Below are 17323 nucleotides of genomic sequence, written 5' to 3' on the forward strand. Positions count from 1 at the left end.
ACCTGGTGGGGTCAGATAAATACCAGTTATGTAAGATTTCATCATTTCCCCCAAATGAGAAGGGGGTACTTTGCTAAAGAAGTTCTAGTTGCTCCTTTGCTGGACTTAAAATGCTTGAAGGGAAGAATAACATCATCCGTACCCATACCAAGAGCATCATTTAAGAATCAGAGAAAATGCTTCTTTCTATTGGTCCAGTTATGGACTATTTTTGACTTAGTTTTACTGCAAGCCTAATGAGATTTAAGCTCGTCAAAAAAGGAAAAGAAATCAAAGGATGGAATGAGTTAATATCTGGATTTTATGTTGTCCAGGATAAAAAAAAAAAAGTTGGTTTTTGTAATGAGATTTTCCTTTATGTTCTTCTCCATAATTTCCCCTTTCTGTACCCAAGGCCATGGCAGATCCAAACAGAGCCTTTCTGAGCCTTATTAGAGACATGCCCTCTCTCGGAGTCATTGCCCCATGTCAGGTGACATGCCCCATGTTTAGAATGCAGAGGCATCTTTATGCAATTAGTAGGAAGCACCTCTCCCTACTAGTGGTTGCAGCCCGACACTGGCACACCTGGTCTCTAGGCTTGGTGCCCTGTACAGGCCTCAATCCCAACTGTCTGCAGCAGCCCTGGCTGAAACCCCGCCCCCAATTTTTCTCAGAAAAAAACATGTTTTAAAATAAGTGCAGGTTATGAAAAATACAATTTTAGATATAATCCACATAAAGGTGCACATCTGTTATCTGAGTGATACATAATTGGTAAATAGATATACATCTCTCTTTCTTAAAAACACTGTGACAGTTGCATACAGAGTAGATCACATTATTGTTTTTAAAAATGAATTTATTAAATTGCTTATAATTATAAAAGATTAAAGTGCACAGAAATTTGCAAAATATTACAAACTTTACATCTTATGCCAGTGTATGAAAAGCATCATGAATATTTCAGTTTTACTTAAGCTGTTCATACATTTTAACTTTTCAAACATCTTAAAATATAATATGTACACAAGAAAATGGTACAAGAAGTGTTTCAACAACAGAGGGTATTCTGCCCCCCTATTGTGAATTAATGTTTTCTGAAATTCAAGATGCACGTGCAATTATAAGGGAAGGCTTTTGGTGATAAAGTTTGCGAAATGATCTTGTTTAGTTTTCAAACAAAAATGAAAGCTTTCCCTTCCTATTGACATAACTAAAGTATCTGAGGGATATTTAAAGAAAAATCTCCTGAGTATTTTGGTCTAATGCTTTGATTTGCTAAAATTCACAGGCATCACAAAAGTATACAAAGTAAAATTTATCTAGTGGTTAACACCAGGCATGTCTAGGCCCAGATTTCCCCTTCATAGGTCCACTGCCACACCCATCCATTTTTCCAAGGTGCTGCCTCTGCTCACATTTACAGATGTAGCCCACGAGTGCCTGCAGACACAGCCCCACATTTTCTTCCCTACCCACTAGTCAGCACTAGACTTACATGAACACTGTCAGTGTCACAGGTTAACCTGGGTCTCCACTACAACCTGGCCGTTTGGGGAATATTGGCAGTGTCATACATCACATTCGCTGCCTTAAAAGGGTAGAGGTTTTTTCCCTCTTGTCCACAGAAGTAAATTTTAAACTGTGAAGACGATTTATGAAAGATCGTTTATGAAAACATAAATGAACAATTCTTTTCAAGTTCTATTTTATATACAAGGAGATAAGGCAAAAACATTTCCTTTTCTATGACTCCATAAGCAGTGAGTAATTGCCATATCCAACACTAGGAGTTACTCCTACACTTCAGAGAAGAGAAGAGGTAATTGAGAGGAATCGGCACCACTTCCAGGAGCAGTGTCCCGGGTGAGCGGGGAAAGGGATGAGAACGTCCCCACTCGGAAGAAATTCATTTCTTTCTCCCAGTGTGGCCAGATCTCACATGGCCTGTTGTGAGCACTCTCTGATCACACCATTAACATTATCAAGAAAGCTAGTGAAATGGTCCGGATCCACTGGGACAATTCAAAAGTCCAGAATACTGTTTTGCTGAATCCTACAGAAATACTGTTTTGTTCTTAACATTCACGGCAGGCATTTAGAATTGTGAACTGGAGTGAAGCTACTGTATTATAACAAGCCTGTAAATCTGCTCACTGAGCAGTGTTTCCTTTTCCTTTGCTGCTGGGACTCTGAGTGTCTTGGCTCCTGTGGCACCTGGGCATTTAGCAGCATCCCAGTGGGTGGCGGCCCATCTAGCAAGAATCCAGTGCCAGACACCCTCTCCTGCACCCAGCCCTGCCTTGTCACCAGTCACAGGTGAGAGGTACGGGCCCTGTGTCTTTTCCAGAGCCTACAAGAGGGCCTGGCACCCGAAAAACAGTAAAGCACAGTAGAGACTGTGGAGCTGAATAAATCGAGGTCAAGATGTGCACGGTGGGGCAGAAGTTCAGCAGGAAGTTACCTCCATCTGACGGCAGAGTTTGTGACCAAACTAATTTGTTTTCTGACCCTTAATTGCCAGATTGGCTTGAGGGGAGGCTGGAAATTCAAATCAAATCCCGTCTCTTTTCTTTTTTGGGAATAATCTAGGTATTCTCCTGTCTCTCCCTCTCCCTCCCTAAAAAATGCTCCCCAGGTGCAAACAAGTTACTGGGCTGGGAGTAAGAGAAGGGAGGATGCACTGAGCTACCTTCTCTGTGGCAGATGCTTTGGTAGGCTATCACTTGGACGTGCAGAACCCCTCGCAGGAACACGGTGCAGTCACGCTGAGGGCACTTGCTGTTCTCTTGACATGTGCAGCACTGGCCTGTCACAATGGCTGTGAGACAATCATAAGGTTGCTTGTAATACTGTACTTCCTGGGATATCATGGATAAAGGGCAACTGGTGGGAACCTGATGCACTCATCTTTTCCAAACCATTATGTTGATAAATATGTAATTTTAATCACTTGATTTCATTTTTTTTCAAGAAATGACATATCTTGAGAAGAGGTAAATTAATTAATTATCCTGATCAATACAAGTCACAATTCTGTTTCAATCTGTAACTTTCCCTGCTTTTGCCATCTTATTCCCTTGAGATTTGCAAAGCAGTCAACATTGATTAGGCACAGAACATTCTAGAAGTGCTCCTGGAAGATGAAAGGTGTCACTGTGAATTAGCACAAATATGCTCAGAACCTTGCTATCTTCATTGCAATCCATTAAGAGTATTTCTCTGAGATGGAAAGATAGGCCAAGATGAAGACTGAAGCTATTTCCTCTTATTACCTGAGATTTCTTTTTCTGTAGGAATGTGATAATGCACCTAAATATTGTGAAGTCTTGGGTCTATCTGCCACTTAATACAGCATTCAAACTGAATTCTGCATTAGATATTTTTAATCACACAACTGCTAGCATGTCTAATCTTTAATGATGGTATTTGTAAGGGAAAGATAACTCTGGAACAGATCTGGCAAAAAGTGAAGAAATGAAACAGTGCCTAAAAATAAAAAAAGGTCATGTGCTTGAGAACAGAAGGAATGAAAATAATCAAATGGAGGAAAAAAATCCATTCTACTTTGATAGGGGTTGTTTTTAATCACACAAAGACACCTCTTCTGTGTTACTAAAATTCCAAATTACCAAAAAAAGTAACATTTTTGGTTTTCCTGGTGATTAGTTTTATGCCCTTCTTGATCTCAATTTTACATTTTCCAGTTCCTACATCGCTAGCCGAAACTGAAAAATCTGCATGAAAATGGTGACAGTTAAGACTCATATTTGCCAAAGTGATTTAACTTATTCTCATTAGTGATTCGTGATATATTTTGATAAAGCTGAATTCTTTAAAGTGCTTCTCAGAACAAAAAGCTCTTAATCTGATTTTGGTCGTAAATTGTTATCTACTACTGCTATCATCCTCTCAGCTATGACTCCCATATTTTTGGTCATGTCTTTGAGGTGATTCTCATGAAGAAGCTTCTGGGTTAGGTATTTTTCTCTCCTGATCTTGCTCTCCGTGATTTTCGATACGTCTGGAATTGCATACGAAATGAAAAATTTCACAGAATAGATGATATGCTAAGGGAGAAAAGAAAAATGTCAATCACAAAGAGAAGTAGGGGAACACAGAGTTTCTTCCATTTATTTTTGCTAGTCATTATAGCAGTGTATCAGGACAAGGTGGTGGGCATTCATCATGTATACCCAATCTCTCCCACCACAGCATGGCTCTGCCAAGGTGCTACATTTTGTTACTTCATAAATTTCAAGAATACTATTTGATATGTAGAACAGAATACATCTAATATCTAGAACACTCACCATGACACTGATGATGCTATGATATTTTTATGTGTGTTCCTTTCCTATCTTGTTCCCAGGCCTCTTCCCCAAAGGTAAACACTAAACTATCTGTGTGAGTATATGTATATAATTTTCTTTTATTTTTGAATAGTTTAACAAGGTATGTATATATCCCCAAATAGTATCTTGTTTAGTCTTGCTTGCTTTAAGCTTTATAAAAACAGTATGATACTGTCAGTATGGTACAGTCTTTTGAAAATAGCTTTCTTTCCATTCAAAATTAGTTTCTAAGATTCATCAATGTTATTGTGCATAACTGTAATCCATTTTCACTTCTATACAATATTCCATTGTGCAAACACACTGTAATTTATTTGTTCCCCTATCAAAAGGAATTGGGTTTGTGTCTAGTTTTTGGATTAGAAACAATGATGGTAGAAACATTCTTGCACTTGGATTCTGGAGAATACCTGTGAGTTTCTCAAAAGCGTGCACCTAGGGGTGGAACTGCTGAGACCCTCTGTTACATGAATGTTCAATTTTACAAGATCGTACCAACTATACCAGCTGGCACTCCCACCAGCAGTGTGTGATGATTTCAGTTGCTCTACATCCTTGTCTGCACTTGTTACCATCACTTTTTTTTTTTAAACCAACATGGTGATTATGAAATGGACTTTCACTTTGGTCTGACTTTGCATTTCCCTGATGACTAATGAGCTTGAAAACCTTTTTATTTATTCACTGTTCAAAAATCCCTAACCTAGCAAGAAGACAGAGATAATATAGAATAAACATAATTAAAAACACATAAATTACACATAGTGTTAAAAAGTGATAAGAGCTATGGGGAAAAAAGTGACATGAGCTAAGTAAAGCAGAGTAACAGTTATCATGAGTGTTATGGTGGGAGGTAAAATTTATATAGATTTTATATAGATCAGTCTGGACATGCCTCATTGAGCAAAGATTTTAAGGAGGTGAGGAAATTAGCCATGCAGACATCAGGAAGAAAGGCATTCTAGGCAAAGGGAACAGCCAACACAGTCCATCTGGTAGAAGCCTGAAGGGTGCATTCCAGGAAGGCTGGAGTGAAGTGACATCACGGAGGTAACAGAGCATGGCTAGATTGTGTTTGGCCTTGTATGTCATTATAAGGACTTGGGCTTTTACTCAGAGTGAGATGTGAAGACAATAGGGAGTCCAGTTAGGAGACTGTTGCCCTAATTTGGGCAAGAAATGATGGTGGCTCTAACTTGGGCGGCAGCAACAGAGCTGATAAGAAGTGGTCAGATTTGTGATACATTTTCAAAGGAAAACTCAACAGGACTGGATGTGGAATAAGTGGGGGAGAGAAAACAAGGGGGACTCCAAGAATTCTGGCCCAAGCAAAAGCAACTGTTGAGATGGAACTGCCATAATTGAGAGGGGGTAAAACTGTGGACAGAACAGATTTAGTGCATGGTAGGGAGAAGAACATTGAAAGTGGACTTAAGAAAATATGGGAATTTAGGGCAGTAGATCTGAGGTAACTGTTAGATATCCAAGCAGAAAGGTCAAGTATGCAGTTGGATTGATGGGTTGAGTTCAGAAGAGAGGTTTTCTGGGGATATCTATTAGTGAGTCACTGGCATATAGATAGCACTTAAAGTCTCCGGACTGCATGAGATCACCAATGCTGTGGGTAGAGAGAAAAGATGACCAAGGAATGAGCCATGGATCATTAAGAAGAGAAGGAAGGGAGGGGCAAAGAAGTTGACAGGACTGCATAGAGAGGTAGGAAGAAAGGCAAAATATGTGTTTCCCTGGGAGCCAAGTGAGGAAGAGTTTCAAGGAAGAGTGATCAGCTGTGTCAAATGTGTCTTGTAAGTCAGGTAGTGTGACAGTGGAGAATATTTTGAGCTGAGAGAGATACTAGTGAGTTCAAGTGATAGAATTACATAGTAAAGAGGCAAAAGTTGATGTAGGAAAGAGGTTTTTTTTCTTTTTTTTCCCATCCATTTCTGAGGTAGGTAATATTTACAGATATGAAGATTTTCTATGTTATACCACCCTTGCATTTCTGGTATAAAGCCAATGTGGTATGATGTCATCTTTTGAAAATAGATTGCTAGATTCAGTCACACATCTTAAAAAGATCTTTGCCTCTATGCATTGAGTAAGACTGACATAATTTCCCCTTCCCTTTCTAATCTTGTCTGATTTTAGGAACTAAAAGGGGTTGGAGAGTATTTGCTTTTCCTGATCTCTGGAGGAGTGTGTATAATATTGAAATGATCTGTTCTAGAAAGTTTGGTTTCACTCTCCTAGAAAGCCATATGGCTTGGTGTTTTCAATGGGGACAGATTTTTCAATTACTCAAAGTTCTGCTATAATTTGAGGTTTACAGTTACCTTCTTTAGCATTTTAAAGATATTAGACTCTTCTCTTCTGGCTTTCAGATTGATGATAAAAAGTCTACTCTCAAGACACAGACTGGCTGAATAGATACAAAAACAGGACCCATATATATGCTGTCTACAAGAAACCTACCTCAGACCTAGGGACACATACAGACTGAAAGTGAGGGGATGGAAAAAGATATTCCATGCAAATGGAAATCAAAAGAAAGCTGGAGTAGCAATACTCATATCAGATAAAACACACTATAAATAAAGAATGTTACAAGAGACGAGGAAGGATACTACATAATGATCAAGGGATCAATCCAAGAAGAAGATATAACAATTGTAACTATATATGCACCCAACAGAGGAGCACCTCATTATAAGGCAAATGCTAACAGCTATAAAAGAGGAAATCGACAGTAACACAATAATGGTGGGGGACATTAACACCTTAATGGCACCAATGGACAGATCATCCAGACAGAAAATTAGTAAGGAAACACAAGCTTTAAATGACACAACAGACCAGATAGATTTAATTGATATTTATAGGACATTCCATCCGAAAACAGCAGATTACACTTTCTTCTGAAATGCACACGGAACATTCTCCAGGATAGATCACATCTTGGGTCACAAATCAAGCCTCAGTAAATTTAAGAAAATTGAAATCATACCAAGCATTTTGTCCGACCACAATTCTATGAGACTAGATATAAATTACAGGGAAAAACAAACAATGTAAAAAACACAAACACATGGAGGCTAAACAATACACTACTAAATAACCAGAAGATCACTGAAGAAATCAAAGAGGAAATAAAAAAATACCTAGAGACAAATGACAACGAAAACACGACAATCCAAAATGTATGGGATGCAGCAAAATCAGTTCTAAGAGGGAAATTTATAGCAATACAATCCTACCTCAAGAAACAAAAATAAACAACGTAATGTTACACCTAAAGGAACTAGAGAAAGAAAAACAAAACCCAAAGTTAGTAGAAAGAAAGAAATCATAAAGATCAGGGCAGAAATAAATGAAATAGAAACAAAGAAAACAATGGCAAAGATCAATAAAACTAAAAGCTGGTTCTTTAAGAAGATAAACAAAAGTGATAAACCTTTAGCCAGACTCATCAAGAGAAAAAGAGAGAGGACTCAAATCAATAAAATTAGAAATGAATAAGGAGAAGTTACAATGGACACCAGAGGAATACACAGTATCACAAGAGACTACTACAAGCAACTCTATGCCAATCAAATGGAAAACCTGGAAGAAATGGACAAATTCTTAGAAAGGTATAATCTTCCAAGATTGAACCAGCAAGAAATAGAAAATATGAACAGACCAATCGCAAGTAATGAAATTGAAACTGTGATTAAAAATCTTCCAACAAACAGAAGTCCAGAACCAGATGGCTTCACAGGTGAATTCTATCAAACATTTAGAAGATCTAACACCCAACCTTCTCAAAAAATTTCAGAGGAAGGAACACTCCCAAACTCACTCTATGAGGCCACCATCACCCTGATACCAAAACCAGACAGAGATACTACAAAAAAAGAAAATTACAGACCAATATCACTGATGACTATAGATGCAAAAATTCTCAACAAAATACTAGCAAACAGAATCCAACAACACATTAAAAGGATCATACAGCATGATCAAGTGGGATTTATCCCAGGGATGCAAGGATTCTTCAATATAGGCAAATCAATCAATGTGATACACCATATTAACAAATTAAAGAATAAAAACCATATGATCATCTCTATAGATGCAGAAAAAGCTTTGGACAAAATTCAACACTGATTTATGATAAAAACTCTCCAGAAAGTGGGCAGAGAGGGAAACTACCTCAAGATAATAAAGGCCATATACGACAAACCCACAGCAAACATCATCCTCAATGGTGAAAAACTGAAAGCACTTCCTCTAAGATCAGGAACAAGACAGGGATGTCCACTCTTGCCACCATTATTCAACAGTTTTGGAAGTCCTAGCCATGGTAATCAGAGAAGAAAAATAAAAGGAATACAACTTGGAAAAGAAGAAGTAAAACTGTCACTGTTTGCAGATGACATGATACTATACATAGAAAACCCTAAAGATACCACCAGAAAACTACTAGAACTAATCAATGAATTTGATAAGGTTGCAGGATACAAAATTAATGCACAGGAATCTCTTGCATTCCTATACACTAACAATGAAAGATCAGGAAGAGAAATTAAGGAAACAATCCCATTAACCACTGCAACAAAAAGAATAAAATACCTAGGAATAAACCTACCTAAGGAGGTAAAAGACCTGTATGCAGAAAATTATAAGACCCTGATGAGAGAAATCAAAGATGACACAAACAGACTGAGAGATATACCATGTTCTTGGATTGGAAGAATCAATATTGTGAAAATGACTGTACTACCCAAAGCAATCTACAGATTGAATGCAATCCCTATCAAATTACCAATTGCAATTTTTACAGAACTAGAACAAAAAATCTTAAAATTTGTAGACAGGAACAAAATACCCCAGAGAGCCAAAACAATCTTGAGAAAGACAACGGAGCTGGAGAAATCAGGCTCCCTGACTTCAGACTATACTACAAAGCTACAGTAATCAAGACAATATGGCACTGGCACAAAAACAGAAACATAGATCAACGGAACAGGATTGAAAGCCCAGAGATAAACCTACGCACCTATGGTCAACTAATCTATGATAAAGGAGGCAAGGATATACAATGGAGAAAAGGCAGTCTTGGTGTTGGGAAAACTGGACAGCTACATGGAAAAGAATGAAATTAGAACACTCCCTAACACCATACATAAAAATAAACTCAAAATGGATTAAAGTCCTAAATGTAAGACCGAACACTATAAAACTCTTAGAGGAAAACATAGGAAGAACACTCTTTGACATAAATCACAGCAAGATCTTTTTTGACCCACCTCCTAGAGTAATAGAAATAAAAACAAAAATAAACACATGGGACCTAATGAAACTTAAAAGCTTTTGCACAGCAAAGGAAACTACAAACAAGACGAAAAGACAACCCTCAGAATGGGAGAAAATATTTGCAAACGGATCAATGGACAAAGGATTAATCTCCAAAATATATAAACAGCACATGAAGCTCAATATAAAAAAAAAACAAACAACCTAACAAAAATTGGGTGGAAGACTTAAACAGAAATTTCTCCAGAGAAGACATGCAGATGGCCAAGAGGCACATGAAAAGCTGCTCAATATCAGTAATTATTAGAGAAATGCAAATCAAAACTACAGTGAGGTATCACCTCACACTGGTTAGAATGGGCATCATCAGAAAATCTACAAACAACAAATGCTGGAGAGAGTGTGGAGAAAAGGGAACCCTCTTGCACTGTTGGTGGCAATGTTAACTGATAGAGCCACATGGAGAACAGTATGGAGGTTCCTTTAAAAAACTAAAAATAGAACTACCATACGACCCAGCAATTCCACTACTGGGCGTATATACCCAGAGAAAGCCATAATTCAAAAAGACACATGCACCCCAATAGTCTTTGCAGCACCATTTACAATAGCCAGGTCATGGAAACAACCTAAATGTCCATTGACAGATGAATGGATAAAGAAGATGTGGTACATGTATAGAATGGAATATTACTCAGCCACAAAAAGGAATGAAACTGGGCCAGTTGCAGAGACATGGATGGACCTAGAGACTGTCATAGAGAGTGAAGTAAGGCAGAAAGAGTAAAACAAATATCGTATATTAACGCATATATGTGGAATCTAGAAAAATGGTACAGATGAACCAGTTTGCAAGGCAGAAATAGAGACACAGATGTAGAGAACAAACACATGGATTGGGATTGAAATATATACAGTAATATGTACAAAATAGATAACTAATAAGAACACGCTGTATAGCACAGGGAACTGTACTTCACTTTGCTGTACAGGAGAAACTAACACAAGATTGTGAAACAACTATACAACAATTAAAAACAAACATCTACTCTCATTCTAATCTTAATTTTCTTTGTCAGTCATCTGTCTTTTTCTCAGGTTACTTTTAAGATCTTATATTCAGTGTGCTGCATTTTCCTTACAGTGCATGTAAATATTGACTTCTTTGTTATCTATTCTGCTTGATATTTGTTTTGCTTTCTTCTTTGTGAACAGATGTCTGTCACTTATGCTGCAAAAATTTTATCCACTGACTCTTCAGATTTGCATCTCCTCAGTTATCCATTTTTTTCTTCTATGATTTTTTGGGAAAGTTAGTCCTTCGCATTCTGTCTTCCATATCTAACCTCTTTTTAAAAAAATTTTTCCATTTTCTTCTCTCTTTGTGATGTGCTAGTGGTAATTTTTTCAGATTTGTCTCCCAGTTCACGAATTCTCTCTTCAGATTTGCCTAAACTTGTTTTATCCAGATGTTAATGTCTTCATTTCAACAACTATTTTTATTTCTAAAAGTTCTTTTTCATTATTTTTCAAAATTGCCTTATAATTTTTTTACAGTTTCTTATTGTTTGTTCATTTTTGGCTCTGTCATTTACTTGTTTAAATATTTTCATATATGGTTAATTTATATTCCTTATCTATAATTCAAACTCTTAAAAGTTATTGATGGAGCTTCCCTGGTGGCGCAGTGGCTGAGAGTCTGCCTGCCGATGCAGGGGACACGGGTTCGTGCCCTGGTCCGGGAAGATCCCACATGCCGCGGAGCGGCTGGGCCCGTGAGCCATGGCTGCTGAGCCTGCACCTCCGGAGCCTGTGCTCCGCAACGGAAGAGGCCACAACAGTGAGAGGCCTGTGTACCGCAAAAAGAAAAAAAAAAAAAAAGAAAAAAAAAGTTATTGATGGTCCAATTCAGGTTTTTATTTTTTAATTTTTTTGGCTAAATCTCATTCTTGGTTTTTCGTTCTATTTTTTTTTAATTTCCCCTTTGTCATTGTTGATCTTTGATAGCTCATATTTGCTTATCTCAATCTGGGAAAAAACTGGGGTCTAAATTAAGGATACTTTCAATCAGAGAAGATATGCATTTCCCTCTGCTTGGAGACATATTTAGCCTTTTGTGGGGTCCCTGGCTGAATCCAAGAGTCTCAAGTTCAGCTTTTCTACTGCACTGCTGACCCAAGGCTTGGTCTCCTTGGGCTTTTAGGTGGAGACACTAATAACAGCACTTGTTCTCAGAGCAGTCCTGAACTTCAGAGGTGCTCACTGCTCTATTTCAGGCAATCATGGTGTTTTCCTCTTTGTATATTCTCTTTCCTTCTAGTAAGCACAAAACTGCAAAGGAAATTATGTTTTTAACTGATTCTAAATGTTCTGTAGTGAGATGGACCCTCACAGCATCTAGTCCACCATGATATCAAAAGTAGGAATCAAAACACTTTGGCAACTACATATTTGAATATAAACTAGTGACTTGCTGATATATCAGATACTGTACTTCAGGAATCCACTTATGATGGTGGACTAATGATGGACTATTTTCTTCTGTTAATTTTTGGTAACTACTTAAAAAAATGCTAGAAAAATTATCAAAGCCAGGTAGCCTGTCCCACTTTTTTCTTGCTAACAAATTTTGATTCTACTCAGAGCAAACCAAACACCTCCTGTCTAAGCCTACTTAGCTGCTATGAGGAGCCATTTGCTGTAGTTCTAGCCAATGAGATGCAGGTGACAGTCTGCTCTGGGGGCTTCTGGCAAAGCATTTTCTTTCCTAACAAATAGGAAAAGATTTGGCTAGCATCACCCTTCTCCTTCCTCCTGCCTAGAACATAAATGTGTTACCTGGAGTTGCAGTAGTCATATTACAACCAGAGTGACATGCAATGAGAGAAAACCTAGAGAATCAGATACAGTCCTTACATCAGTGAGCTGGTGTTGATTCAGGAGCACCCACCTACTCCTAGTGAAATTTGTTATGTAAGAAAAATCAACTCCTATTTGTTTAAGCCACTATCGATGGGCTTTCTGTTTCTTGCAACTAAATATAATCCTAACTGACCACACCAATGAAGTAACTTTCAAATCTTTGGAATTAAGTAGTAGTTATTCACTCGGTGTAAGAAGTAAAGTTGGTTAGATCAATTTCAAATTTATAGCTGCCTTAGTAATTTTTCATAGCTGGTAAATTTCAGGGATGTAAAAAACTATAGTAAGAAGGTATACTGTGAAAATTCAATTAAAATAATACAAATAAAAATATTATAGCAATAAAAGTTTCTCCAGGGAAAATATGATATCTTATTTGTCTTGAATAAGCCCCTTCATAGCCTAATATGGAGCCCAGTGCCCCAAATAAAAAGGCCTTCAATTAATACTGAACTGAAAGGAATTGAATTCCCCTAGCATACAACATGCCTTTAACTTTTAAAGGAGTTAACCAAATTTATTTATTAAAAAAATAAATTTATTTATTTTTATTTATTTATTTTTGGCTGCATTGGGCTTTCGTTGCTGTGCGCAGGCTTTCTCTAGTTGTGATGAGTGGGGGCCACTCTTCGCTGTGGTGCACGGGCTTCTCATTGCGGTGGCTTCTCCCGTTGCAGAGCATGGGCTCTAGACACACGGGCTTCAGTAGTTGTGGCTCGCGGGCTCCAAAACTCAGGCTCAGTAGTTGTGGCGCATAGGCTTAGTTGCTCCGCAGCATGTGGGATCTTCCCAGACCAGGGATCGAACCCATGTCCCCTGCATTGGCAGGCGGATTCTTAACCACTGCACCACCAGGGAAGCCCAACCAACTTCATTTAATTACTGTTCTCAGGTCAAATTTTATTAATAAATGTTATAAAATAATTATTAGCAAGAGATAACATACTGTACCTTTTAAGTCAGAAGAGGCAACACAAAGCCTGCAAATATACTGCTTCATAAACTATTTCAGAGTATACTTTTCTTACCTCCATGACAATGATAAAAGCTAGCTTGGCTGCGATCACATGCCAATAATAAATGTTGTGTTTATACTCTTGTGGGTGTCCAGGAGGGTACCGGAAATCACGATACCTGGAAATGAGATGGAGACATTTCAGGAGATAATTCTTTTTGATCAAATGCTGTAAACAAGAGCCCATTAAAAAAGGTCATACTTCATGCAACACTCTTTTAAATTGGACATCATATAAATTTTCTCTAAGAGTGTTTACTTGTTTGTTTTTTGGCCATGCCACATGGCATGGCTTGCGGGAATCTCAGTTCCCTGACTAGGGACTGAACCCGGGACCACAGAAGTGAGAGCCTGGAATCCTGACTACTAGGCCAGCAGGGAACTCCCAAGTTTCTTCAAGAGTTTAGTTTGATGACAAAACCCTGAAATAACTACTCCAGTAATACTTCATTTAACTTACAAGAGGAAGATGATGGTAATGATGGATTCCATCTTTGTAAAAAAGAACAAAAATATCTTAAATTTTATCCCTGCTTCCTCAAAAGAGTATAACTAAAACAAGTTAGCATATTTTCAGAAACATGCTTATAAATTTATTTATATAATGGTGTCATCAGGGTTCACTCAGCTATGAGGCTATCTCTCTCTACAGAGAATACTAACCTACTTTTTAGAATTTTCTTACTTAATTTCCTTGTTGTCAGATATCATATGCTACTGCTGTTAGTGTATTTCCCTCAGGTAGCACATCTCTCATTTTCTGCCTGTAACCTATTAGGCCTAGTTTAATTACTCTTTAGAACTATGTAAAGTAAGAGTAACCAGATTCAATGAGGGATTCTGAAGAGGCTTTACTATGTGTAACTTGGAAACATTTATCTGGGGCGTATCTCTGGTTTCTTGGTTGTGTTGTTGAGAATGTGAATCAGAGAAGGCTTTGAGGAGTTGAACTAAATGAATTTTAAAGCCTCCTTTAGGTTTAAGACTTTGATTGAAAAAACACACACACACACGCACAACTCTACGACATGCAGTCAACAAACTTTTCAGTTAGTAACTTAGTTGACAAAACTAAGTGTGCACTGTCCACAGTTGATCTTACTAGTCATTAATATTAGTGCAGAGAGCTTTGGAACACTTTTAGAGAACACTGCTAGGCCAGGGTGAGGTATTTACATTTTTGTCTTTGTGTTGCTTTGTTAAGTGATGGTACATACTAGTTTGTCATCACTCAGTATCGTCAGGTTGTGCTTGAATAACACATTAGTCATAACAACTGAATTATCTTGCTTTTTGGAACTCTTAGAATTTCTTCAGTTCTAAGATATAGGACTTTCCCCCTGGATCAGTCTTCCTGTAATCATTTGAAACTCTCATTTAAAAACCTTTCCTTATGGTTTGGCTTGAAATTTCTAACCCTGGTCTGTATTAACTTTTATATCCCATCCTTTTTAAAGTCTGATTGAAAAGAAAGCTAGGAAAAAAACATCTTTAGCAATTTTATTTAAATGATACCAAATAGAATTATATTACAATAAAAGTCCTTTAAAAGATGAAGTGCATTTTTAAACACTTATAAGCAGAACTTGCCTGCACGTGGTATAGTCACCAAGCTCAGTGTACGGATTTTCCTTGCTTTTGCTTTTAAAGTCGGCAACGTTGAAGTAGGAGAGAGTGTTGTTGATGTATCCCTCCATGGTGTAGTGTGGGTGGTCCCCATAGGGCGGGACGGAGAAGGACCAGTAATACACCAGGCGGGGGATCATGTCTGATGTGAAAGCAATGATCATGGCCTATGTTGGGAAGAAAACAGTAAAGGGGGTATTAATTGAGAGCCTTTATAGCTAAGGTTAACCGACATGCCAGAATTACATTTTCATCAGTTGATTTTTTTTTAAATTAAAGACTCAGAAACCTTAATTCTTTCCTGTCAAATGGATATAGGTAGTGAGTATCCTAAAGTCTTTGAGCAGCTGCTTTAAATTAAAATAGTCCCTTTGCTTTTGGTCTTTAAGGGAATGTCCAGAAGTCTACCTGCAGTTCAAAAGCAAAGGCCTGATAGTTGCCTATTATGTGTCTTAAGTACAGTAAGAGTAATTGTAGACTAGGGTATTGTGGACAACTCAAGAGCTGCTTGCATATGTTATTTGTAAATTATATATATATATATTTTTTCTTTTTGCGGTATGCGGGCCTCTCACTGTTGTGGCCTCTCCCGTTGCGGAGCACAGGCTCCGGATGCGCAGGCCCAGCGGCCATGGCTCACGGGCCCAGCCGCTCCGCGGCATATGGGATCCTCCCAGACCGGGGCACGAACCCGTATCCCCTGCATCGGCAGGCGGACTCTTAACCACTGCGCCACCAGGGAGGCCCATGTAAATTATATTTTTAAAAATTAGAATATAACGAAATTCAATCAACCTTGGAGCACTATTTGATATAATTTAATCTTTTATGATTTAGAAGTCCCTTTTATATGCATCATACTAAGGTCAATATTATGAAAATAGGTTGGCTTTATATGATTCCTTTGTAGATAAATAATTGGGAAAAAGCTACTTTTTTATCACTTACCTCTTAAAAATAGAATACTAGCTGCATACTATCTATTTTCCTTCAAATTCATACTTTTTCCCTATAGTATCTTGACTTGCTTAGACAAGTCAAACCATAGTCTGATTTAAACTCTCAGTATATACTTATGTCTGTTGCTTTATTAGACAGCAAGAGCTCTGTTACTTTAATAAAATGTAGTAACAAGAAATTGTATTGGGATTGTTCTATTCATACAGTCAAGCAATGATATCTATTTTGTTAGACCTAGTGTCTAAGCCTCTAAACTTCCAAAAGGTTAAATAGATAAGAGTTAAAAACACTGTAAATTATCAAATAACACAAAGACAGTTTAGTGTGTTCCCAGATTAAAGAAATAAATATGGGTCAGTCTTAAACCAGAGTCCATGCCAGGCAGACATTTATTAGGATCTAAAGCTATTATGAATTACATGAATTTTCTCCAAAATTCTTTAATTTGGGCTTTAATCTCTCAATGTGTAAAACTGGTTTGAAGGAAGGAGAAAGTGAAGAATATTCTTCAATCCAAATTCTATGTGAATAAACAAAGGTAAGTGTTTCAGTCATTTACTGAAGCAGAAGAAAAGACATGTTTTTTGCACAACACGATTTTAATAGTGTTCGTCTGAACATATGATTTAGACACAGTGAGACCACAGGCCAATAAACAAGGTCTCAGGTAAAGCAAGAAAAACAACTGAGGGGCTTTTCTACTGCAAAACTCCCTCCCCCCGACTAGAACCAGCTTTGTCATTTCCTCTGACGTGGAGTCTCTCTGGGTGTGTGTAGGCTTGCCTGTCGGTGGTGGTAGTGGTGGTGGTGAAAGACAAGAATATTTTACTCTTCCTAGATTTCAATAGATTAAAATTTCCTGTTATCATTTAACTCAACTTTAGCTTTTTATAGAATCACCTGCAGATGTGCTTCAAGAAGCTACAAAAATTCCAACAAGGAAGATAATTCTATTGACTTCTGACAAGATACTTTTTCCTCCTGAATTGAGCTGCTTTGAGACACACTGCAAGAGTACAGATAAATGCAGTGTGCTTCATTTCCCATGCTGTCCCAAACACAATTTTCCATTTATATCAAAATAAATTAAAATAGGTCTTCAATAGCAGATGCTCTGGCATGATACAACAATGTCAATTCAGCTTATTTATTGAACCAGCAGCTTTAG

At 37.7% G+C, this 17323-nt stretch overlaps 1 protein-coding gene across 2 annotated transcripts in view; it reads right to left on the minus strand.

Moving 5' to 3' along the window:
- Nucleotides 1-820: 820 nt before the first annotated feature.
- The window catches only part of ANO6 (anoctamin 6), a 216351-nt gene continuing 199848 nt past the window's right edge, over nucleotides 821-17323 (minus strand). For both annotated transcript variants that reach the window (XM_060112165.1, XM_060112164.1), the window contains 3 exons: nucleotides 15160-15362; nucleotides 13583-13688; nucleotides 821-4052 (listed from right to left, as the gene is read on the minus strand). In XM_060112165.1, coding sequence (XP_059968148.1) covers nucleotides 3846-4052; nucleotides 13583-13688; nucleotides 15160-15362 — 516 coding nt within the window. In that variant the 3' untranslated portion in view covers nucleotides 821-3845. The remainder of the gene's footprint in view (nucleotides 4053-13582; nucleotides 13689-15159; nucleotides 15363-17323) is intronic.

The sequence above is a fragment of the Mesoplodon densirostris genome, chromosome 11 (assembly GCF_025265405.1).
Source record: "Mesoplodon densirostris isolate mMesDen1 chromosome 11, mMesDen1 primary haplotype, whole genome shotgun sequence".
In the NCBI taxonomy this organism is placed as follows: domain Eukaryota; kingdom Metazoa; phylum Chordata; class Mammalia; order Artiodactyla; family Ziphiidae; genus Mesoplodon; species Mesoplodon densirostris.